General features: G+C 41.7%; 1 protein-coding gene across 4 annotated transcripts in view; it reads left to right on the top strand.

Annotated features, from left to right (window-relative positions):
* The first annotated feature begins 5,096 nt into the window (after positions 1 to 5,096).
* The window catches only part of crtc3 (CREB regulated transcription coactivator 3), a 38,510-nt gene continuing 17,758 nt past the window's right edge, over positions 5,097 to 25,848 (top strand). For 2 of the 4 annotated variants that reach the window (XM_085770145.1, XM_085770153.1), the window contains exons 1-5: positions 5,097 to 5,436; positions 10,624 to 10,734; positions 12,229 to 12,357; positions 17,708 to 17,769; positions 24,591 to 24,653. In XM_085770145.1, coding sequence (XP_085626271.1) covers positions 5,305 to 5,436; positions 10,624 to 10,734; positions 12,229 to 12,357; positions 17,708 to 17,769; positions 24,591 to 24,653 — 497 coding nt within the window. In that variant the 5' untranslated portion in view covers positions 5,097 to 5,304. The remainder of the gene's footprint in view (positions 5,437 to 10,623; positions 10,735 to 12,228; positions 12,358 to 17,707; positions 17,770 to 24,590; positions 24,654 to 25,848) is intronic. The other 2 variants (XM_085770163.1, XM_085770172.1) reach the window with 1 other exon arrangement.

Here is a 25,848-nt window from a genome sequence, read left to right as displayed (position 1 = left end):
GAGATCACGTTTTATGTCTTTCTTAGCTGTTAGTTTATCTGCTCACCTGACTTATACACATCTCCACCGCTGCCAGAGCGCTAACGTAGCACATGAGGCAGCATCGTGCAAGTCCTGACCTGGACTCGATGTCTGTGTTTCATTTTAGTGTGATGTTGTTTGAGACCAATTGGAAAGAAAAACTGAAAGAGCTGGAGTGAAAAAATCATCACTCATCCTCCATATTTTATCTTGAAAACACTGTGGTTCAAGTATTATTCTTTTTTTTTTTTTTTTTTGGATTTGACATCAACTTAAAATGCACACACTAATATTCTATGCAAAGGCAAAGTGGCATCAGACATGGTATTTGAAGTGCAACAATTGCCATGCTCATATTGAGCTGTCGACCTCCAAGCTTAACATTTTTCAACATGATTAACTTACAGAATTACTTTTTTTTTTTGTTTTCACCTACATGAGAAATTCACATCATACCACACATCTAGTCTGTGCTGGCACCAGTGTTGGGGAGTAACTAGTTACCTGTAACAGGGTTATGTCATTAAATTACTGTACAAACTGCGAAAAATCTTAATAAACTAGTAATGTAAATCTAATGTTAGTGATTACAAAAGAGTTACATCCTAATCTTGTTTAGTAAAACCTGATAGGTATAGAATAGAAATATATTTGGAAAACCATGTGATTAATACCCAATATGCAGTTTATTATACTCAATATGAATATGAACTTGACAGGACATTAGGATGTGAACTATCTACAAGGCGCCAACAGACTCAATTATTGGGACTGAAAAGTAATCAAATGTTACATTACTTTGATGAAATTAGAACATTTACATTGCATCTTGTATGTTAAAAATGGTAAATCATAACCTATAACCTCCCCAACACCAGCACAGCCAGGCTCTGACAAGTCAGGACGTCTTCTCATTGGTTTGTCTCGGCCTGGCCCGAGCGGCCGTGACTTCAGCCCTGATGCTCAGAAGTAACCTGCAAAACATCCATCTGTAGAGAATGCTCTGATCTCCTGCTCTTCTGCACATCTGGCTGTGCAGATGTGCTGAGTCATTGGCTTTCTCAGATGACTTACTGGAAATGAATTTTTTATATCTCTCATGAGCTGTTTATTTAGAATAACTCAGACACAGATTGTTACATTATAAAATCACTTGAGTAAACATAACTTCATGTCTCCTAATGTGTAAAACACAAGACGGGCTCCAGAAATGGAAGATGGACATTGTCTTGTTGAATATTCAATGAAATTGCCCTTATTTATATTTTATGTGTTGTTAGTGCACATTATACTGTAGAAAAACCCAAGACAGATTATGTGCAAGAGCTAGTGAGCTTGAGGATGTGCAGTGTTGCAGCAACTACACTTGTGGGTCCTGCAGATATCACTGTACAACATCTCATTTTTTCAAGTTTTGATTCTATCAGTTATTTCAAGAGGCCGTGAGTAGCGATTCCACACAGATGTTGATTTTCTGTCAAGGGTAAAGTTTTCCTGATATGAAGGAAACTGGGCTCTCTGTACATTATCTTTCACAGTCCATCAAGTGTATTTGACCTGTTTTAGAATAAAGTGCTACAGATGCAGTGTGTGTTTCCCTCATGTGACAGCTACTCTGCACAGACACTGCACAACATTTCAGAGGGAAACATTGCACTTTTACCCCATTACATGTTATTGATCACTGCAGTTAGAGGAGAAGTTGGTGACCTCATTTATTATTATTATATACAGTAAAATAATGTGATGAGTTTATAACCATCATACAATGATACAGATAAAACAATTCAAATCAACTCCCACTTGACCAGCACCAACATCCACAAGGGCCATACGTACTGTGCATAATTAATGACTACTTTTGTTAGCCAAAGTGAACAACAGTCCTTACAAATGGTAAATTAAGCACTGAAGTAAAGATGAATATGAAAATTTAAGTTGACAGCATGTTCATGAAAGTTTATCTCATAGTAGGTTATTCATTCATTTTATTAAGGGGATGCAGTCACCATAAAAAATAAAACATTAATAGTAATTAACAAAATTGTGATTTATTTATTGACTCAAATAAGGTTAAACTCATCTTGACTTGAGCTGATAAGAACTCTGCTCTGCTAAAGGAGACTTCTGCAGCCTTTAGGATTAAGGGAGATCTATAATTGTTGTGACATAATAGGCTATATTTAAGTATGATTTCATTAGTGGATAATTACCTGAAACTAATAATTGTTGTCTTAAAATTATAGCCCTTTATATCTACAGAGAGTGGACCGTCTTCTGTGGAAGGCTCTAGAGAGGGCCTATTATGATTTAACTTCAGCAGACTTGGAAAGGAAGGAGTGGTTATGTGGTTACAATCTGCAACCTCACTGCTAGATGCATGCCACAAGATGCTACACACTAGTCCTTTAATTTGAAACTGGGCCACTTACTATTAACCGAGGACCTGCTGAGGGTCTTAAAATGTTTATAAGAGGAGTGAACGTTTCTTTTCTTACTTAACATAGACAATAGCATCAGTTTACCCTTTGGATGTTAGTACTGTAGTTGTCATAAAGTATTTGAATGTGGTAAAAACCTTTAGCAAAATCATTAAATGAATGACCTTTTTTTGTTAATCACCCCATCCTTCACCTTTCCACTTCTTATCTCAGTTCAGACATGGACAGATCCTGCCCTCTCTCATTGTTTTGTGTCTCTTTGTGGTTGTTTTGTGGTGCTCTGAGACACTTTGTCTAATCCTTATCATCCTTTAACTGAGCCCTGTGATTATAACCAAGCAATATTACTTCACTTCATCTGGACCCGGGGCCGTCCCTGACCTGTGAGGTGGGGGTTTGGGTGACCTGCACATTACTGGGCCTCAGTAATGTGTGCAGATCATTGGGAAGTACTGACAACCATGTGATATAAACGTCAAGAGATGACTGCACTTAATAAACAATTGTAGCCTTGACTAATGTAGGATATCCAGCTGTTGCAAGTTCCATTCACTGTTCCAAAGTTATTTAGTTCTTTACATGTGGCATGAGTGAAAACCATCTCAGGGGAGAACAATTTTCCTTTTTTTTTTTAACCCTGAAAGTAAACAATCCAAATTGCACCATTTATGTAATAGATATTTGATAAGTAACTTGGTTCAATTATACAGTATTTGCATAGAATATAAGAGAACATAGGTGTATTGTGATACCTAACATCCAGTAGCCTACTAAAGCTACAGTAGCTAGGCTAGGCCTATAGCAAGAAATACCAAAAACATCACTCAGGGGCAAGTGTTTTTGCCAAAAGTATAGTAGCTGTAGGCTATACACAAAACTTGTCTATTTTTCTTTCTTTCTTTCTTTCTGGTCACATTTTGTTCAGTAGGTCACCGTATGAGTAGGGCTGTGATTCATTTGAACTGGACTTGGTTGTAAATGATGTTGCCATAAAATGTTTGAAATACACAGGATAACAATAATATGCATTTCATTAGAAAACATAAAAAGCTACAGTAGCCTACTACAGGATGAGAATTAAAAAGAAAAGAGGGGCAAATAAAATAAAATAATTAAATTCAAATTCAGCACACCACCGGACATGTGGGCCATAAGGCAGGTAAAGCTTGATGGGTTGTTCTTGCTTTCTTCCATTCAACTTTTTGCTGCAAAAATGAGTGTAAAGCCCTTATGTCATTTTTTTTTTTTTAAATAATGCAATTGAAGCCTGAACATCTGCACAAAGTTGATGAGGTTGAGGTGTTAGCCATTTAAAACACAGCAACTCAATATCTAATGATCATCTCTTTGGGCACACACATTTGTTTAATTTAATATGAAAATGTGATGTTGAAGCTGAAGGAGACGAGTAGCCTAACCTTGGTCTCCTCTACATTGGTGTCCCTGAGCCCTCAGACCAATGGGCCTTAGTAACATGGAAGTGCTGACAAACATGAAATAGAAATGTCAAAAGATGAATGTGTATTATGCACTGAATAAGCGGTCAGTGAGACAGACAGGAGTCTCAGTTAATCCCACACAGACTGGATTGAGGCTGAGCCGTGATCCCGAAGTGACCGTGTCGCCGCCTTGTGGACACAGCGGGCACTGACGCTGTTTAACGAGGTAATGTTTTTCTCGCAGTAGTATGAGGATAACGAGCCCGCGGATCAGAGTTGCAGTTACCAGCCCTGTCAGCGGTCAACAAGCCGAAAACATCAGCAGCACTTTCTCAGGAGAATATCAGCTTTCTCGGCGAAGAAGAAACCCATCTTTCGCCTCTTTCTTCGCGTTGTTTATTGTGTGTCTTCATGGAGGAGTCGTCGGGCTGGAGTTTGTCTGAGGTCTCTCTGCTGTCCGTGGATTACCACCAGAGTCGACTCCGAAGCGCTATGATATCTGTTTAAGAGTGAAATTGTGGATTATGCGCCTGCATCACGTGTGAATGTCTGCGGGATTTTTTTGGAGATTGTTGTTCCCCAGTTTTGTCGGTAACACAAACTCGTAATTCAGTAAAGTCCGGACAAGACCAAGCGGACACTTGTTGAAATACAATTTACCGAGAAACCCTTTGCCCAACTGCTCCGAGTTGTGCTAATGTCAGTAGCGACATTTAGCTAACGGGGCTAACAACTTTCTCTGGCACTGGTGCTGAATACGTTGGACGAAATAGTTTCTAACATAGTGGAGAGTGTGTTAAATGTTGACCGAAACCGAGTATCCACAAGTTGGTGTAGTATGTTGGTCAAAAATTGTTGAGATGGCACTGACAGCAGCTTAGCTAACTTCGCTAGCTGCCGCAGTTCCTCCGTTCACCTCCAGTGTAACGTTAGCAATGACAGCTAACGTTCTGTCAACGGTAGATTCAAACAAGTGGTTCTCTGGAACTGTGTCAGTGTGAAGTCATAATGAGCCGTTAACTCCAGATAAACAGCACGTCATTCCTCTGTAAAGTTACTAAAGTTAACTTGCAAGCACGGATAATTTGCAAAGGCTTCGTTTACCACGCCGTGTCAGCGTTAGGAAGCCAACTTTTATTATCGGGAGCTTTGACGTTAGCTTAGCTACGTTAGCCGCTATCCGGGCTCACAACAACACACGCCGAGTTGACTCTGAATCAGCCGTAGACAAACCAGTAATGTGTTTCTGTGCTTGTGAAACTCTGATGGGCTCACCGAGAGACTGTAAAAAATAAAGTCCCAGCACCGTCTTCCACTTTGCCCCCCCTCCCTCTCCTTCCTTCCCTCCCTCCACCCCTCCACCACCACCGAGTCGCTGAAGTTGTAGAACTACGGCCCACACAATGTCCGGCTCCCCGGGCACAGGTGGCTCAAACCCCAGGAAGTTCAGCGAGAAGATAGCGCTGCATAACCAGAAGCAAGCAGAGGAGACGCGGGCCTTTGAACAGTTGATGACAGACCTCACAGTGTCAAGGGTAAGGATACATTTATTATCTCAATGCATTGCCATGTATGTCATGCAATGTCGTTCATAGTGACAGGGGACAGCCCCGGCTGCAGTGGGCTGACAGAAGTTTCTGGTGTTCACCATTACTTCTTGTTTCTCTTCGTGCATTCTCCGTTCAACAGTGACAAAGCCCATCTGCTGCAAACGTAGCGCTACTCGGCGCATTAATAGAGAAATGACGCACTGTTAAGCTTTTATAAACATAGCTGTACCAAAACAAAGAACACCCGTGACAGAATTACAACCAGCGTTGAAACAGGAAATGCTGAAGTGTCACAGCTTATATGAGCACCACCCACCTAAAGTTCCCCTGGATGTGCTGTTACAAACCAAAGGAAGCAGGGCTGCATGCTGAGATGTGCTCCTCTTTTATTATATGTAATGGATTGACACGGGTTAAATCTTGAGGTGTCACCTGCTGCAGTCTTTTGGACACACTGCATGGAGGAGGAGGGAGAGGGAGGAGGGACCAACTCAAAGAAGACAGTTCATAATTTGGGTATTTTAGTCACACACACTTAGTTTGTATTTGGCGTGCTGTTGTCCATTTGCAGTGCGTGAGTTCAGGTGACCCATTGTCGACTTAGCAACTAATGATATTTTGAGAAACATGTCCAAGTGTCCAGGCATGATGATTCACAACAGCCACAGTCAGGTGCTTTGTGCCGTCATATTTGGGTATCTTAAGCTCAGCAAAAATAAATACGACCAAGTCTTTCATTCAATTTTCCAGGTATTGCTAACATTAATCTTCATGAAAGTGTATTTCAGACTTCATAGTGAAGCATTGTTTTTAAGGTGCTCAGTTGCCGTGGTTTCTTAGCAGCAGCAGCAGTGGTATAAAAGAAAGAAAACAAATTACGGTATGCTTTGTAGGATATCGAGTTTTTTGTCATTTCAAAATGCTCCTCACAAGTTCTTCGAGTTCAAGATCAACTATTCAAAGAGACTATTCATTCAGTGTGTTAGAAAAAAACACAGGAACTTGGTCATGTTTGGGATTTCTCTAGATAAACGAATAAAGTGGCAATTTTACATTTTTTTTACATTTTACTAATTGGTTTATCAGCTATTTGTGTACAATATGATTCAGTATGGCATGATGCTATTTCATGTCAGCGGTAAATCAGAAAAAAAAAACAGATTTGGGTGCAAATCATGTTTGATAGATTTTTTTTCTGACCCCACACAACATTGAAAGCATAAAATCAATTTGAACAGAACAGAAATAAGAAAGAAGGTTATTTTCTTGACCTGCCTGTTTGCTTGACAGCCGTATTATTCTACTGATGACAAACTTCAGGGTGTGACATACACCACGAAAGATTCCATTACAGTTTAGTGCAAAGGACAGATCCAATAATTTTTTTAATCACTTTCCTTGACACTTAGATGAGATATTCAGTATTTTTGTCAGTTTCTCACAAAACTCAATGGAATAAAATCAGAAGTAATAATGTTGTTGACGATGATGAGTTTGTGCAATCAGATGAGGGTAGTTTGGCTTAGGTGGAGGTATTGGCTCTACTGAGGACCATTCAGTTTAATCTCTTTTAGGTTCACAACTGTTGTCAGACAAAACAACACTTTTAAAGTGGACATCGCCATTGCCTCTGGAAACGTGAGCTGTAGTCAGTCAGTCATCAGTTTTAAAACTAAAATCTAGTGGGAATTTCACATTTGTTCAGAATAATGCAACATGCTCTTTTAAAAGTGTTAATCCTTTGATTTTTTTTCTCCATCCCATGAAAATTTCATGAGTACACTCTCCTGTAGCACAGTGTACACATTCCAGTACACAACAACAGTACACATTGCAAGAAATAAAAATAGTATGGGAGTATATAAAGGCCCTTTTCACATTATTCTCATACCATTGATTCACAATGTGCTCTTTCTGTGAGAGGGAGAGTCCTGAATGGCCAGTCAAAGAGGATGTGGTTTTGAGGCGACACTGAACGAAGTTTGCCATAAGGTATGAACTGTCAGTGACCCCGGTGAGACAGAAAAGCTCAGTCAGTGCGGCTGGGACTGGCCAGGACACAGGACACACTGCCAGCAAACAGCTGGAATTAGAAGTAGCTGCTTCAATATTTATACCAGTGACGAAAGCACTGAACATAAACCCCCCGAGGGCTCCTGAAGAACTGTACATTGAATGCACAAACTGACTCCTCCTTTCTTTCATCAGCTGGTGCGCTGGCAGTTGGCATCCTTGTAAATCGTAAAGTCTGTGTTGGATGTTATGTAAGGCTAACACCAACAGTGGAGTAAGAGGTTTAAGTGGGGATTTATTTATTTTCATATTTTTTTCATTTGTCCCAGATTGGACATTGAATGTTACTGATGTGGACATCCAAGTTGTTGATGAGGATGTCTGAAATACTGTGGCAGTCTTATGTCTTCTTCTGTTCTGTGTTGTGGTTGGCAGGGCCAGACACTTGTTGGCCACAGGTAACTAGGAATAAAAATGTTTCTCATAGAGGAAGCTTTCAGATTTTGTTGCCATAATTATTGGAACTGTTGAAAAGATGAAAAGATGGAAAATAATTTGGTAAAAGTTGCTGGCAAATGGTAAATGCTCACCACAGTCTTAATGAACAGTATGTAGTTGTAGTTTTCACTTCACCATTTTTATTATGTGTGAACTGACAAATGTTGTTGCACCAATGGATAAAGTGTTTAGTCACGTCTTCCTTGCCCATCCCAAATACCCAGTCACGTTTATGATCTCTTGTAAAGATTGCTGTCTGCTCTCTGTAAACCTATTGATAAAATCAAATGGGTTCAACCTTTGAGAGTCAAATTTTACCCTTTTAGCAGTCTAAGGAAGAAATGCCTCTGTGATTTGCCTATTCCTGATCACAGCCAATGATTGGCTCTGTTTACCTTCCCTTGGCAGAACAAACCGCCTTCTGTTTTCTGCGAGGTAATCGTTGTGGCACCTCTTGGTAGGCTGCTGGTTTGGAAGGTAGCTGCTCATTTCCTAGAATGTGTTTCCTTAACTTGTGTTGCTTAAATAGAAAATCTCAGTAATTGTAATGTGTGACAGCCGGAAGAACTGCTTGTGTTGCAGTATGGCATCACAACATTTGAATTCTCCACATCCCCACTTATTTGTGATGTATTTGAACAGGCGTGTATAGAAAAATGATAAAGATATCTTAGGCATTCAGAGGGGCAGCGTTCTGATAGCACATGGCAGGGTATGAAGATGGAAAACAAAGGTCACCAGAGACGTGGTATCTGGGTTCATTTTTCTCATGTAAGAAATGATGACAACCATGGAAAAAAAAGTTCTCTTGGCACCAGAACATGTACTGATGTGTTGATATAGGGGTGGGCGATATGGCAAAAATATCATATCACGATTTAAAAAAAATAAAATAACGATCTCGATTTTATCACGATCTTAAATCAAAAATTGAAAAACAGACAGTTTAGGTCAAAGAGCCTTTCTGAACAGATTTTAATGGACTCTATGCACCGTTCCACTACTTCCTGAATTTAAGGTTGCTCCTTTATTTCCTGTCTTACATTATTGAACAAACTGATGTGTCTGGTAGTCACAATGGTCAGACTAGGGCTGCCACAAACGATTATTTTGATAGTCGACTAGTCACCGACTATTTTTTTCGATTAGTCGACTAATCGGATCATACGTAAATTGAATGTAAAACATACAGCTTATCGCACCAGCATGCAGCTGCCCTTATATACCATCATTAGCTTTCAGCTTGAAGTGTTTAAGGTAAAAATAAAGAAAATTAAGATGATAGTTCATTAAACTTTTAATGAAATATGCAGCTTTAACTGTAGCATAAAGTGCAAACAGCTGAGTAAAATAAGGATAAGGCACTGGCCTAAACAACACCAAAATAAATACTTAAAGGTTTTTTGTCTTTCCTTCATTTGTCTCTGGCATTAAACATAACATTTAAATAAAATGAGGTGGACACCTGAAACTAAGGAATTGTTCACAATAATAAAGTTTTGGTAGGCCTATCAATCAAATATAACTTGTGCTCAGTGTAAATAATAGGAGTCGTTCTGTTAAAAAAAAATCAAATAGTTTATAAGACAATCGTCTTGTCTGAAAAAATGTAAATGTGCCTTTTTACTGTCACAGAAGGAGAAACATAGAAAGACTCAACAGAAAGTTCTGTGTGAAACTGTCAAATGAAAACAAGTGAAACTGAGGTGCAGCTCAAACTCTGCAAGGTGTGGACTGTGATGAGAAGCTACCGGAAAATATTGACGTAGTTTTACGCCGGGAGAGAAGACTTCCTCGTTAAGATGAGCGCTCATTACGTGACCAGGACGCTGTGACCAGACGCGGTAACGTTCCAATATTCTCCAACACCGACTCTCAAAGTCCGCGGTTTTATTTTTAAATGACGAACGGCTGTTTTTCAGTCCGTGATTTAAAACGGTGGAGCGGCGGTACCGCTGCTAGTATCGCTTCTCATTTAAAATGACGAGAGAGAGAGAGAGAGAGGGAGAGGAGCGGTGGCGGCGGCGGCGGCGGGCGGGGGGCGGGGGCGGGGGGTTAGAGAGAGAAAAGAGAGAGACCACCTGTAAACTCACCCTGAGTGAGTGAGTGCACGTGTGTATGTGTGGTGGGCGGCTGCAGCGGTGGGTGCGTGTGTGGAAGGTGCCCCAGCAGTTTTGAGAGAAAAACAAAGTTTAAAAAAAAGAAAAGAAACGACGCATCGACTATTAAATTAGTTGTCGACGATTTTAATAGTCGACGTAGTCGTGACTAGTCGACTAATCGTGGCAGCCCTAGGTCAGACACACCTGGATTCATCAGCCATGGCTCACCATGCGGCTACCGCTACACACACAAACAAGGAGGCGGGTAAGAAAGCGCGTCACTGCCCGTAATTCACTATGATTGGCCGTTCAGGTTGATGACATAATAGGCTACGTCAGGTGCGTCGGTGCATCAGCATAGAACTGGAATTTATAGAATGTGCCCTAGAGACGATCCTACGATCTCTGCACTTTGGCAGATCGTCTACATGCTCTAATCCTTCACGATCTAATATCGTCATATCGCCCACCCCTATGTTGATAACACAACATGACTGAAAATTCAGGCTTCATAAACCCTGATTGGTGTCTGTTTCTTTTTCTTTTTTCTTTTTGACAGGTGCAGTTTCAGAAAATCCAGCAGCTCCGTTTGTCTCAGCCACGGGTACAGTACTATGGAGGCTCCCTGCCCAACGTCAATCAGATTGGCAACGCCAGCGCTGAATTTCAGGTGGGATCCTGTCAAAGTGAAAATATACGATCTCAGCAAAGCGGTCCAACAGTAAAATTAGTTATGGAGAAATAAAACCTTATGTTTTCACAATTTCGACACATAGGCCTACTCAATACCAAATTTACTTCCATGTGGTTTCCAGCACTGGACGCAATTCCTGTTTGAATAAAACAGTTGTGTTTATTCCAGGGTAACTGGGAGGTCATGCACAATATTTTAAGTATTTTCTTCTCCTCATCTGTTTTCTTACCATCGTCTTTTTCTCCAGCGTATTTGAACCAAAATTGTTATTGTTTGAAGTGCGATGCAAAGGACTGCATTGGTCGGAGTGTGTTAAAATGAAATTAAATGTGATCTAGGGAAGGTTATTTAATGCTAATACACTACATATAAGTATGCAGTATTATGATATAGGGATGTACAACTTCATTTATTCCTTGTCTTGATGGTCATGAAGTAAATAGTAGAGATACACTGATAGAGAAGACAAAGCTGTATATACTTGCTGCTATGATGTCCTGCAGTTATGTGGCAGATTTTGTGTAAATGTGTTCCAATGCTTTCCTTTTAAAGATATCTGGTGTAAAACTAAACATGAGTATTTTCTTTAAAACCCTGTTTACCTTGGGATTGCCATCTGTCAAATTCAAGGCCTTGTTCTAATTCAGGGGTTTTCAAGGCTAATTATTTCAGACCATTAGTCTAACTGCAAAAACAGCAAAATGCTGCACTGAGCCTTCAGAAGTGCAAACAAGCTTGTCCCAAGAGTCTTAAATAATTCACAAGAGTTTCTGAAGCCCGGACAAGACGATGGAATAAAAGATCTGTGCAGTGGTTCTCAGCGCTCCCTCGAGCAGCGCTGTATGCGATCTTACAGTGTTGTTCCAAGGCACTGAGCCTGTATCTGTGTCAGCTCTCCAAGGAGTGTGTTGTGTTCAGATACAGAGGGTCCAGGTGAAAGTGCCCTTGTTACTTAGAGGCAGAGCAGTAATTGCAGCAAGGATGCCAGGTCCAGAAATCAATCCCCCCCGTGCAGGAAGAAAGCTCCACTCACTTATGGAGTCCATTCACTTTCTCTTCTGGGAAAAACTCAACAAACTTAATGGCTTCTAGATTCCACTTGATGATAATCATTTGTTAGCACTAATGCAATTAAATGAATGCAGAGTACTTAATGTGGCCAACTCTGTCTCCACTAAAACTGATGGACTTTTATTTAAAGCTGCATATTGCAGTTTGTGAGCAGTGTCTTCATGACTGGCATCCAATGTGGATCATACATTCAGTTTCAGATATTGGCAGCAATGAAAATGTGAACCATGTGGTCCCTCAGTTGTAGCATAATACCACATTCACCTGCAGCTCAGGTTTGATTGACATCTGGCAAAGTGACTGGCAGATGCTTTTCTTTCTCTCTTCCTGCCAAAATGCTGGAAATGGCAGGTTAATGTGTTTGGTGGTGTAAAAAGACTCTTCCTGTGTCTTTCTCAGGGCGGCTTCCCTTCAGGATTGGACTCGGTCAGAGGGACCCGCCACCATGGGCTGGTTGAGAGGGTCCACAGGGACCGCAACCGTATCAACTCCCCCCATCGCCGACCCATTGACAAGCACGGACGGCAGATATCCTTCCAAACATACAATGCTGACAGTAGGAGATGTTAACACACACATGCCCATGGGATGCAGATGTCATCGTGAAAAGTTAATTGGTGATGTGAAAGGTTTGTTTTGTGGCTTACAGGTGGTTTGTCTTTTTATTATGGCTTTTCTGATAGCTTTTGTTTATGGTGTGGTTTTAAAGGCGCTATATATAAACTTTGCCATTCATAAAATCATTGTTTACCTAGCAGTCTAGAAGAATTAGTAGTTCAGCCACGGCCTCTTTCTTTTCCTCAAGCTGTTTACAGTGGGGGGAAAGAACCATTAATATAATGTTTTGCTTCTATGTATGTCACTTCTTTTCTTTGCCGCCAAATGTGTTGCCTTGTCCTCAGGGCAGCAGTACTTCCCCATTTTCATCTATAGTGACTCGCTGTCACCTCTTGAGGTATAACGCAGCAGTGTGTGACAGGACCAGCTGCTGCTAGCTGGTTGGCATGCTAACTTTAGAAGATATCTCAGCAACACAATTCGTAGACATCTACAAAAAAGTTAATTTCTTCACATTAGTGATTTAAAGTTCTTTAATGTCTTTGTTACTGGTGTAGGGAGCTGTTTGCAGCATTACGAGCAGAATTAGTCATTCTGTTAATTTCAAGATTGAGACAGCGAAGGGGTCCTTTAACTCTTGCCTAATGGACTTTGACAGAAAAAGATTCTCAGCACATTCAGATTGAGTGTGTATTGGTGTATTTCTTATGTGCATATGTGTGTTTCATTTATAAAGCATCAGCTCTGATTCTGTGAGGAAGCTCCAGAAGGGTATAATTGTTCTAATGGTGAAAACCCACAGAGCGAGTAACGGAGGAGCGAGTGTTTGCGCCGTAACTCTCAGCTACACCCTTCAGAATCCATTTCCCCAGAGTCTCCTCTCAGCTGAAATGAGTGAGAGCAGAAACTTAAGTTTTTCTCTGCTACATTTTGGTTACAATTTCCATGGCTTCTTGTCATATAACCCTTACATTGTAAGATTTTGTAACTCAGATTGGGTTATGAAAACTGCTCCTATTTACAACGTGGAGCTGAAAACCATGAATGTGTTGCATGTGTTTCATAATTCATTGCAAAGAAAATGTGTCTAATTTCGTGAAGTGGAGATCAGACACTCAAACCAGTGGATGAATTTAGACTGAGAATCACGAGCAGCTGTTTTAAATTAACAAATAATGGATTGGGTTTTTATTAGTGTCCTAAAAAATTAAACACAAATAAGTTCTGCTTCCAACTTTGTCTTGAAGTTTGAGCTACACATAAGATTAAGTCAATTTAAGAACCCTGGAAATCATAATGTATTCGACTGCAGGTGACAGAAGGAATGAATGCGGCTGTTATGCACAGTCCCTAACTATACACAAATATATCAAATAGAATTCAGATTGACACGCAAGTGTATCTGCTGCACAAAGCAGGTCAGATCTTGACTGTCTAACATCGGAGTGCAGTGTATTGAACCCAGAGTGAAGGAGGCACATCCACCTACTAAGACTGGTCTGACACCACAGACCAGTCTAAAAAGTCTTGGTCCCAGGAGAAGTGTTGCGTTAATGGAAACACTAAATGCACCAGACCTATGAGCCAAGCCTCTGCAGTGCCTCTTCTCCTTACCCAGTCATTTTATTCTGTAAAACAGTTTTTGAACGCTGTTTAAAAGCCTCTTTATAAATGTCATGTTTGTAGTAAAGAGGACATGGAGTAGATTGCACGATCTGGATTCACACCCAATATGTCGCATTTACATGAAACACCATTAGCCCACTGATCATCCATCAGCACACCCCCACTTCATAGCGTTTTAATAAGTGGATCTGTTTATTCCCTGCCTCGGGACAGAGATGATTCAGTGACTTGTCACCGTGGTGCATGATACTTAGAGAAGAGTTTGTGCTCTGTCCCAGCGCCATCGTGTCAATGTCATAGTGGTGTATATTTCTGGCGGAGAACAATCAGAAGAGATGCATAACGTCACGGTCAACATGTGGTATGTTCAAGAAAACAGAGGCTTGTTATCGAGCCTGGGCGCTGTATGCTTGGTGGGATGGCACCTTTTTTTTCTTTTCCCATCTTTGTCAGTGCAGGTTGCCTGCATCCAAGTATAGAAATCCAAACCGTTTCCAATTCACTGGAGTTGCATGACCTCTGTTTGCCACGTGTTCTTCAGATCCTGACTCATTCATGTTTACGTTTCCTAGATCATTGGCGTTTTTCTTTCCTTGATTCAGCCCTGCATGAGTTAGCTTTGGAAGCCCATCAGCCTAATTGGCCCAAATACTGACCAGAGGCATTTCATCGTAAATTACTCATGAGTCTATCATTATTGTGGGAATTTTTTCACGATAAGTATCAGAAATGTTTTATCACTCAACTGCACTAGGGCAGGATAATTTAACCAGACTCAGACACATGGTGGACAGCGGATTGGGGCTCCTGGTTGTAGCTCTGCTAGTCTCATCAACAGTTGAGGTTTTTCATCACACACCTGTTGTTCACTGAGCTTTGATCATGTAGAAAAGCAACATTTTCTACTTCTCCAGGCCAGCACCGTTTGTTTTCCACAAACAGCAAACTGAAATGAAGCCAACACAAAAGTACCTCAAACTGCACTTCTTCAAATGACCGCTTGTGTGTGGCTCCAACAATGTCCAACTTGACAGCAGAAATAAACATGTTTACAGCATGGTACAAAAACAGTTATCATCTCTGAAGTTTATTTCCACCTTCATGATGACTTAATGGGATTGAAAAATGTTGATTGTTTTAGGCCTTAAGGTCTATGTAAGGTTTAAAGAGAGTGGGCTCTCTCTCTCAGGTGGGTGAGCGTATGGTTGTCACAAGTCAGTATCCAACGAAGTCTGGGTGCCACACACGTCCAATCCCTTTGACCATTTTTAGATTATCTGGTAGTTAGGGGCGGAGTCAGGTACTGCCAAATATGGCGATGACAGAGCAGCTTACTCTGAGCTTTTAAAGAGTGCTCCTCAGTAACCTGTGGGTGACGGCTACATCCATCTTTATTTACAGTGTATGGTTTTTCAGGAGCACAGCACACTAACTTCAAGCTAATAGTGAGTTGGTATGGGGGCGTTCTGGCGGCTTACCCCATGAGTGCTTCCCATGTTGGCTCAGTCCTAACCGCAGTGGCTGGGGTTCATAACAAGGTCCCAAAAGCCCCCAAATATATTTTAGTAGTGTTTTTTTAATGTATAAATAAGCTGAACTGCAGCTTAATTTCCTACAAACTTTTAACTGCAACAAAAACACCCCCGCCCCCCCCTCCAGCAGCAGCAGCAGAGGTAGGAGGATAGAGGAGATGGCCTTCAGTCCCCTCTGTCTGTGTTTTTCACTCGGTGAACTGTGTATGCACACTTTATGTTTGTTTATTGCGAGTCATATCCATGCAGATTTTCCTCACATTGCGCCACCCCCCAACTCTGTGGCTTGTCTTATATCTTCCCGTTTATTGTGGACATGTGTTGTAATGTGGAACTGGCACTGTAATGTAATGGACACCGCATGGGTGGAGGCACTCCTATAGACGTCTGCTCTTGTTAGTGTCAAAACAGAAGCAGTTGGCCCATCTGTATTTGGTTGGTGGTATTGTCTCCATCTGTATGCATACTGCACAGTCACGTGACCTTCTGTATAGATGGTGTGTTTAAAATGGTGTAAAGGTCACCATAGAGAGAGAGAGAGAGAGAGAGAGGCTGTTAGGAGTTGTTGCTGCCAAAATAGACAGGACTGTCCAGTCAGGTTTTGGTCACCAGAGTGTCAGCATCTCATTCACAAGAGCATTTAAATTGTCACCTAGAGGGAAGTTATGAGAGCTTAATCCTTCCTGCTCCTGTCTTTGTGTCCGTCATAGAAACAGTGCATTTGTTTGAGGAGACATTTGAGTTGCAGGAGAGGTCAGAGGTCAGGGCAGTGACACAGCCAATGCAAAATATGACAGAGAAAAACAAGGCCTGGGGAGTCTTACAGTATAGGTCATGATGTGTGTGTGTGCGTGTGCGTGTGCGTGTGCGTGTGCGTGTGCGTGTGCGTGTGCGTGTGCGTGTGCGTGTGCGTGTGCGTGTGCGTGTGCGTGTGCGTGTGCGTGTGCGTGTGCGTGTGTGTGGTTCATTTTGTAATGTTTAGATGAAAAGAAAACGGATTAAAAAAAAAAAAATCCCATCTTAGTCACTATAAATGTGACATTGGGTGGGGGGGCTCTGTGTGGGTCCTGTTTCTAAACCTGGCAACCTTCGAGATATAGACCATCATATGCTGTGGAAAGTGATTTCAGTGATGACAGGGCGCAGTGCAATATCTTGAAAATGAAAATGTGTAATGTGGTTTGTGGCTCTGGCTTATCCAATCAGAGCACCATATTCTGAAAATGGAAATGTGGTCTGTGGCTTTGATTAGCTGAAGAAATACATGGTGATTCTGGAGTTTTGTATCCCAACGTGCTTACCGCTTAGTGTATGGAGGAGCCTCGGAACCATTCATTCTTTTCTACCCAGTGGCTCATGCCAATTAGTTTATGTCTGATCCTGCCATTACAGGCACTGATAGGTGTTGAGTGAGGTGGCCTGAGCCAGTCAGTGAACCAGTTTGACAGGATTGTTCCCTCTGTCTGGAGAAACCACAAACATGTACATACCACTTAGTTTGTATATTTGTGTAATCTTCAAAAGGGACTTATCCCATGTTTTTTGTGAGAGGTGACGAGCAACAGATCCTCTCCTGTCCGCAGATCTGACTCACTACTGATAATAATTTGTCCGAGGCCTAAACAGACACTCTGTGGAGCAGCGCCTGGCCTTGTGTGGCACCAGTCTCCCTCCCCAAACTACCACCCAGTGCCTGTTTTGTTTCCAGTGTGGAAGAGCTTGCAACTTGCTAACAGTAAAAGAGTGGCTGTGCCGGGCAAGACGACACACCGCCCTCCTCAAGTCCTGCCCTCTCACAGACAATGCCAGGAACTCTGCGTCCGCATTCAGTTGTAAATCAAATAATGTTGTCATTGTTTCTGTAAGCATTTTTAAAAAAGGTAGCTCTGTTGTTGACACTTGTCTTTCACCACAATGGGGCAATGATGATGAGAACAGGCTTACAGTGTTAATCCTTTCTCTTCTCTTAGGACATTCCTCTCAGTTTGAGCTACAGTCGGATCACATCATTTGTTTGATTTTGAAATAGAGCCAGGGTGAAGACATAGAAGCTTCAAGTCAGATTGGCAATGTGTTTTACTGTTGTTGTGTTTGTTTTGTGGTGATATCAAATATATGGTGTTTGTGTATTTGTCCCAATATTTTTCTTAACAAAAACCCACTTGGAGAGCTCTCCATATGGAGCGGTGTACCTGTCCCCACCTCCGGACAACAACTGGAGAAGGTGAGTAGTGCCTCTTTTGAGCTACTGACAGAGTGCTTATTGTCTCCTCTCCTTCCTCTAATGAGATTGTTTTACAACAGGAACTGTTTCCTCTCGCCAGCCTGTTTCCTGTATCAAACCTCTCTCTACCTACCAGTATTTTCTTCCTAGATCCAAGCAGCAGCCATGTCGATCAAACAGATTTATGCCCAGAGCAGCACTGAGGCGGGGTGAGGGGTGGAGCTCTTTGGCCTCCATTGTTTCTGCAGAAATGCTTCACATATCAGGACGCTGTGTTGGGCCTGGTTATGACTGCATCTCACTAAAGGTGTATGACAGATAGCCTTTTGCTTTAAAGGTCATGCCCAACAGCAGCAGTCCTACTGTGAAGGGATTTTATGTTGTCACTGCATCTCTGCCCAATGGCGTACAAGCTCCAACGTAGCAGAAATCCAATAGCAGGACCTGCTAGAAAGCAGTGCTAGGCTAGCAGGCCTCGATGAGAGGCTGCAAGGTCCGTTTTCCAGCCCTGGCTGTGCCTACATTGAGCAGCCAGTGAGTTGGTGGATAGCTTTTGCTCAGTGTTTACAAGGCAGTGAATTATGGCCCTGTGATAAAAAGCCGAGCCAAGCTCCTCCCCACTCACTCTTTCACTCTTCCTCTGTCTCCACACTTGTGCTCAGTATGCTGGCTTCTGGCCGGCTGCCAGTCACCCTGCCTCATCTTCTTCCACAGCGCCGGCACAGGACGCTCGCCAGGCTCCGTGTCGAGCTCACTGTAACAGCTTGTACTGTAGAAGCGAATAAGGCCCACACCCTCTCGTCATTGTTGACAGCACAAAACAGGTTGGCTGACAAACGTCCTCACGGAGCAACCAGGCGTCAGTGTTCTCGGAGTGGGTGTGTGTCTGGTCGAGCCATGTGGCACTAAGCGCCGAACACAGACTCTCACATTTGATTTAAATAGCACTGATTTGTTGCTTACTGCGCTTCTCAAGCAAACATTGAGCATCGTGTAAAATAAACAAACGTTACAGCACGAAAGAAAAACACAACTCCCATTTTCATTCAATGCAGTTTCTGTCAGGAAGCCACATGCAGGCTTAGCTGGTGGATCCGTAGTTTAAATCTGTTTTAAATGCGGTAAAGTGATTGCACATGGTGTGTGTGTTTGTGGACATAAAATCACTCGTTTTTGATTACAGCTGCTTTGTCACAATGAAAAGACGTTTTCATGTAACGCCGTAAAATGGGACACGGTTTATCTCTCTTCTATTCTAGTCATGCTCATCTCTGATTGTTCCCTCTCTTGCACCATTCCCCATCATAGCCTTTTCTATGTGATTGGCATCGGCTCTGTCAAGTCTCTGCAGGCCAAGCCCAGCCTCCTGCTCCAACCTGCAGCAGATTGTCGTCACAGTGTGTAACAGGGATAAACTTCCCCCTCAGCAGTGGATTTTGGCCCACTGCACTGTCACGGGCAGAGATGTAGATATCAGTGCCTTAGTGCAGGGTTAAACTGACTGTGTCCAAACAGACAAGACTCCCAAAGCTTGGAAAGCATCCAGCTTTATCCTCTTAATTTCCAATGATCCACTTATTGGACTCATTAGTGTGTTCCTCGCTGCTCTTTCTGATTCCTTGGAGCTCACTGCATTCCTACCATGTAAAAAAAAACAAAAACAGCCAATGAATCCTCACTTATCAGGATCTGACAGGATTTCATGATTGCTGGCTGATTTTCAGAACATGTAAAAGTGATGCATAATGAAGGTGGAGATGACCATCATCACATAGCAGTAAATGACCAGTACCGTATTTTTATTTTGTTAAGCATTTGTGGTTTTAAGAACCAAAAGCCATCTCTGTAGTTTTACAAATCCTCAGACTTCTCTGTGAAGCTCTCATAACAGCAGGTCAGTTTCATCCTGAAGGGAGGCTCATAGTTAGCAAGCCAGGTCTGGGGGGCCGAGGGCTTGGCTCACAGCGGTGGCAGCTTTGTTGTGACATCACAGTGTTACGGAAGTCCTTGCGGCTGGTTTTCGGGCTCAGTTTCTGAATGCAGGCTGTGTGCATTTCATTGGGGATAAAGGCTACTTTCTACTTTCACAGTATTGTTATAGAACGTAGACCGACTGTATAATCAAAAAAGAAATGTAAATTAATTAGGGATGCAACTAATGATTATTTTCATAATCGATTAATCTGTCGATTATTTAAAGGAGAAAAATGGCAGTGTCAAAAGTGTTTCCCAAACCACAAGATGATGTCCGCAAATCTCTTTTTATGTCCACAAACCAAAGAGATATTCAGTTTATTGTATTCACATTTAAGAAACTGAAATCAGAAAATATGGACTTTTTTTCTTAAATAACTACTCAAACGGATCATTCGATTATCAAAATAGTTGACGATTAATTTAATAATCGATTATTGTTCAGTTAATTGTTGCAGCTCTAAAATATATAGAATAATTCTATATATTTTAGAGCGAACACATAGTATTCTGTAAATTCTATTAGAATTTACAGAATACTATGTGTTTGCATTAACTTTAGTTGTTTGATAGCTACTTAAGCCCTGGGTCCTCTGTTTAGACCTCTAGGTTTGGGCAGAATCCAACAGTAACAATATCAAATTTTAAATTTACTTCTATTTAAGTGCTGGTCAACAACTACTCGGCCTCAGCATTTTAAGCAGATGTTGTTATTGAAACCTGGTAATTCTTAGTGTATACCACGGTTAGTGTCATCACAACAGCAACATTATACAAGAGTGTCCTTGTCCTGCAGGCTATTTTTGTGGGCAACATGAATGAACAGTACATGAGCTTGCTTTTGCACAATCACTGTGTTTTTACTCTGAGTGCTGCTGACTGCGCTTGTAGCTTCAGTCAAGACATAACACACAGACGGAGAGGAAATGGGAAATCAAAGTCTTGGCTGAAGTCATGGCAGATTAGAGAGGCTCCTATTTCAGTCACCTGGGAAATCCCACTTGAAGAATATTCTTCAAGAGGCTATTGTTAATATACGTAGCGTATGTACAGTACATGAAATCCACTCTGCTCTTGGTCAAAGAAGCGATCAGGGGCTCCAGTAAATATCCACCCATGGAAAACGTCTTGGGCTGTTGAAGCAGCGAGAGGCCGATTCTCTGCTTGTCCGTCTCAGGGGAGAGTGGGGCGGTAAGTGTTTACAACGCCAACCACATCTGCACTGCATTACATCCAGTCAGCTCTGGAGAAGAGCCACAGAGCTTTTTAACTGTTTCAGTGCTTTAATTACCACGACAGCGATTGGCTATCTCCGACACATGAACCTCCTCCAGCTCTGATGATAAAAGAACAAGTGTCTCATTTATCTGTGTATTTTTGTTGTTCTGTAGATCCAACAAGATACACTTTTTTTTTTTTTTTTTTTACCCGTGTTTGTATTGAGATGGCTTGGGTCAAGCTTCCCAGCCTGTACTACACCAAAACTTAAAGGCAGTGGGCCAGGACTAGGGGATTGTGAGGCATGACAGAAATGCAGGGGAACGGAGCAGTTCACACAGCCTTTAACCGCTCCATGACCAGCAGCCTGGCCAGCAGATCTTATCCTCTCTCTGGATTTGTGGAGGCTGCTTTTTTGTCTTTGGGGAAAAAAGTAGTGATTTCCCAACTTTGTCCATCTGTAGAGAGTTGGACCAAGACTTTTGATAACCACCATCTGTCCTCTAGAGCCTACTTAAAGTGTAGCGCTTCCTTGGAAACAAGGCATATTAAAAAATGTGACTGTACCCTGGTGTCTGGGAAGTGATGCGCTTAAGGGGGCCAGGATCCTGGGGGTGCATGAGGCATCAGACCTGAGTACGGCCCTGGATGTGTCCCTCCGGAGACCATCTGCTTCAGGGTCAGAGCTTCAATCCAGTCCCACGCCCTCCTCTGCTTCTATTCACCCATCTTAGGCCTGCTATTCCTGTACCAGCCTCTCTCGGGATGAAATCTCAGACCAGGCTCCCTCGAGACTGTTCTGCAAAAAGGCAGTGCAGGGGAGGCATTTAAATGTTTTTACTGCTGCCTCTTCGAGTGATGTGGTTTGATGATTCTTGAGGATGTTTATCTTCATATAGGTGGTCTGATTGTATCTGTTTATATTGAAATATTTAATCCAAAAATCACATCACAAACAGACAAGCATCACATGTAAATAGCATAAAGGTAATCTACTACCTGTGGTGCATAAAAGGACACTACCATGTCAGAGATGGCTCCCTGTAGTGCGACTTGACAGTTGTAATACTGTTGACAGTGACTGCAAATATTTTTGCATTGCTAAATAAAGCAAAACAATGTTTTGTCATTTCTTAATAAATGTACCACTAACCCACTGAAACAGCAGAGCTCAGGACAGAGTAAAGTCTTAGGACTGGTACGAGTACTGGTTAGAATTCAGGAGAATAAATCTGGTCTGTGAAGTCGTTGCTTTACACCAGTGAGGCAGCAGGGTACCTAATTTGTACAAATGAGATGTGGAACTGCTGTAATTTCACACAAAATACTGTATGTTAAAGAAAAATTTTGTTTGTTTTTTTTGTCCACAGTAATTGGTTTAGATCAGGGGTTTTCAAAGTGTGAGAGAGTGAGCCCCCCTTAATGAAAAATAAACAGCTGTGCGCCCCCCCCCCCCAAAAAAGGAGAGAGAATTAAACATAGCCTATTTATTATCAGTTACTATGACCAAAACAATATTTGATTCATTAAACGTATATATTAATTATCATGACAACATAAAGCACTGACTAATAAACCTAAACATTGATATAGAACTCTGTAACACACTCATCACACAAGCAGCTTCATGCTCTCTCTGTGTGATCATCTGGGAAGCAGACAGTCTGAGGTGAGGTTGAAGTTTGTATCAATGCACAGGTGAGACTGTGAAAGGTCTCCACTGTACGACTTGACCACATGTCAGCTGTTCAGCTGTAGTAGAGGAAAACTCCGCTGTTTACAGCTCCGCCGCGACGTGCATCTTTTTTTTTTTTTAGGAGCGGTATATTGCGGCTTTACGCGGTAGGACACGCGGTGCTACAGCTGATCCAATGTATTTATCTGAGCTTGGCCACTGTGAGAGGTACCGGGTCGCTTTGAGCTGCGTTCATATGAAGTTATAGGCTACCTGACGCTCTTCTTTTTCTAACCAGAATAGTTCCGCAGCCGACGTACAGTAGTGCTACATTCAGCCGAGGCCAGCTGAGCTCCGCTCTCCCTGCAACACAGATCACTTGCTCTGAGCGTCACATATCGCCGCGGAGGGGATTGTATTGGAATCAATTGAGATCCCCCTGCGTCGGAATAAAGAAATAAGGCGCTGAGGGGCACCTTGGGCATCAGTGCACAACGCGAAAGGGCCCTGACCAAGCGTCAGTTTATGACGCGTCGGGAGTGATAAGACTGTGTGTTGCTCCCTGACACATCAGTCGAGCATAATCGCAGCCTGTGTGTTACAACAAGATTGTGTTTTATCATATTGCAGTATAATTGCAAATTATAGACTACTGCAAAAAACATTAATCATTAGCCCTATGTGCAAGTGACATGTAACTCATCTTTTGTTTGAATGTTTTCAGTTTTTTTTTTTTTTTTTCTCATGTCGCGCCTCCCCTCAAACTCTCTGGCGCCCCCCAGGGGAGACGTGCCTCACACTTTGAAAACCCCTGGTTTAGATAATCCATCTCAACTGTTCTTTACAACCCATCTGATCATCTCAACACTTAGTTGTAGAGACATCAGCGTGATGCACTTGCTGTAAATTGAAATCAAGCAGAGATATGACTTAACCCTCGACCTTTCTAGACCAAGAAATCACCATAGCTACTTTATTTAAAGCTGAAAGACAAGAACTTTGTGTACATGTCAGGGCTGTCACGTTTTATTCGAATTTGGGAAGAAAAGTTAATATTCAAGCGGTAATGACCTGCTCGAAATGTAGGCTGGAGCCAGTTTCCTTTCGGCGCCCATATTAACTGCTGCTCGCGGCCGGCTCGCGCTCTGCAGCGATCATTTCGGCGTTCAAATTTATCCAAATGAATTACAGGTCATTTGATATTTGTTCGAATCTAATTTTTCTAAAAATTGACAGCCCTAGTAGATGTTTTCTGTTAAGAAAGCATGCCAAGAACATGTCTCCCAGCAGGGCTGTACATCCGACTGCTGAGACCTTAATAAAAAATCCATATGAGTTCTTCTCTTTGCGCTTTCAGAAGTCTGGTTCTTGCAGTGAGAGAAAAAACAAACAGATTTCTGCTCTGTACTTCCAGTCGGAGGGAGAGTTGGTGCCCCTTTTTTTGCTGAACACTTCAGAAAAATCCACTTAGTCACTGTTCCCACTTCATCGTCTCAGGCTTTGACAATGACTCTTCACATCAAGTTGTTTACACTGTTTCTCTCTCCGTCCCGCCAATCCCCCAGAGAGCTGGTGGTGTCGCACCAGCTTTCTCCTCCCATTAGATATGGGAGAACAGCTTGTAACTGCCCCCCAGCTGCAGGTTTATAAACCTGGCTTGCAGTTATTCTTCCCATTAGCGCTCCTGTCTTTGTTTGACTTCATTTTTTCCGTCTCATCTGTCTTCACTCTGCTTTTAATTTACTCTCTTTCCATTTTCCTCAATGTAAAACAGTATTGTGCTGTATTTGAGTGTTTTCCAGTTTTGTTTTGTTTTGTTTTTCTCCACAGATACATAATATTTACATTACCATTATATTTTCTCCTTTTCTTAAACCTCAGGTCAGCAGTCAGGGGCCTCTGCTTTCACCCATTAAATTTGTCTGTCATACTTTTCCTCTGTCTGTCTTTGAAGGGAACAGCAGCCATGGACTGAGGAAAAACGGCCTGGGTTTAGATTAATATCACAACTCAACAGGTGACCCTTGACCCCCCCATCCGCCCCTCTGTTTTTCTCTCTCTGTCCATCTCTCTTTCCCTCAGTCTAGCCTTGCTGCTTTATCCCTCGCTCACACAGAGGCCAACAATTCTGTTCTTTCTCTTTTTCAATCTCTCTTGGCCATGCACAACATCCTGGTTTCTATCCCTTGTAAATCTCTGCCTGATTTGTAACATTTCAATAATCCTCTCCTTTCTTCCTTTGAAGCACTGAGATAAAGGGCCACAAAGCCTCTGCTAAAGGCTGCTATGGTCGATTCATTATTAATAATTTTTTTCTCTTCGTAGTTTTCCACTCATCTTTCCAGTCTGGTATTTCTGAAACATTAATCAATAGTTCCTTTCTCACTAACCTAGCTTCAGGACTCACAGCTCCTTCGCAGTCTAAACTAACCCTAATCAGAGCTCCTTATTCATTTTTTCTGACTCTCAGCCTTTTATGTTTATCTCCCAGTGTTCAATTATTGTTTGAGAATAAGTTCAGAGTTTTCTGAAGTTACTGAATTTGTGCCGTCAGTTGGAAGCACATAGGCAGGACTATGGCATCGCAGGATGAGTTCACATTAAATGATCAGACTTGGTTAAAATTAATACAAGTGTCAGCTTTGTGTTTGAAAAAGTTGAAACAGGAAACATCCTTATTACTGAGGGTTATATGAGATGATCAATAACATATTTAGCTCTTTTCCTAATTTCTTACTTGAAGAGATCTGAGTATTTTTCTATAAAACTCCTTTTGTGTCAGAGCTCAAGCACCTGTGTACAGGGCTGAAATGTGATTGGCTCATCAAGGCAGAACTAACCAGCAAGTATGTTGATGATCAGTGAATTAACTTAAACATTTTTTCACACAAGAAATGCCAAACAACTCTGTAATATAAAGTTGCAGTTAATGGTGGCAGTGTTTGAAACAAGCAGTTTGAAGACCATAACATTTTTACTACTTTTTCAGTTCTTCAGTAAATCTACATAATAATCAGGAAAATCTATTAATGCTAAAAATAATGTTTTGTATATAGTTTATGTTGTGATGCTCAGGCTGGTGAAACACACCATGTTTAATGCTCAGAGATAATAAAATTCACATTAATCCTCTTTCCTAACTTGCATTAAGATGACAAATAAATCAAAATTCTCCAACTGTCAGTCTTATCAAAAGATGACTAATATAGGCT

This window comes from Trachurus japonicus, chromosome 3, assembly GCF_045865225.1.
Source record: "Trachurus japonicus isolate A0001 chromosome 3, Traja_1.0".
Lineage (NCBI taxonomy): Eukaryota > Metazoa > Chordata > Actinopteri > Carangiformes > Carangidae > Trachurus > Trachurus japonicus.
This window is presented reverse-complemented; position numbering and strand designations above follow the sequence as displayed.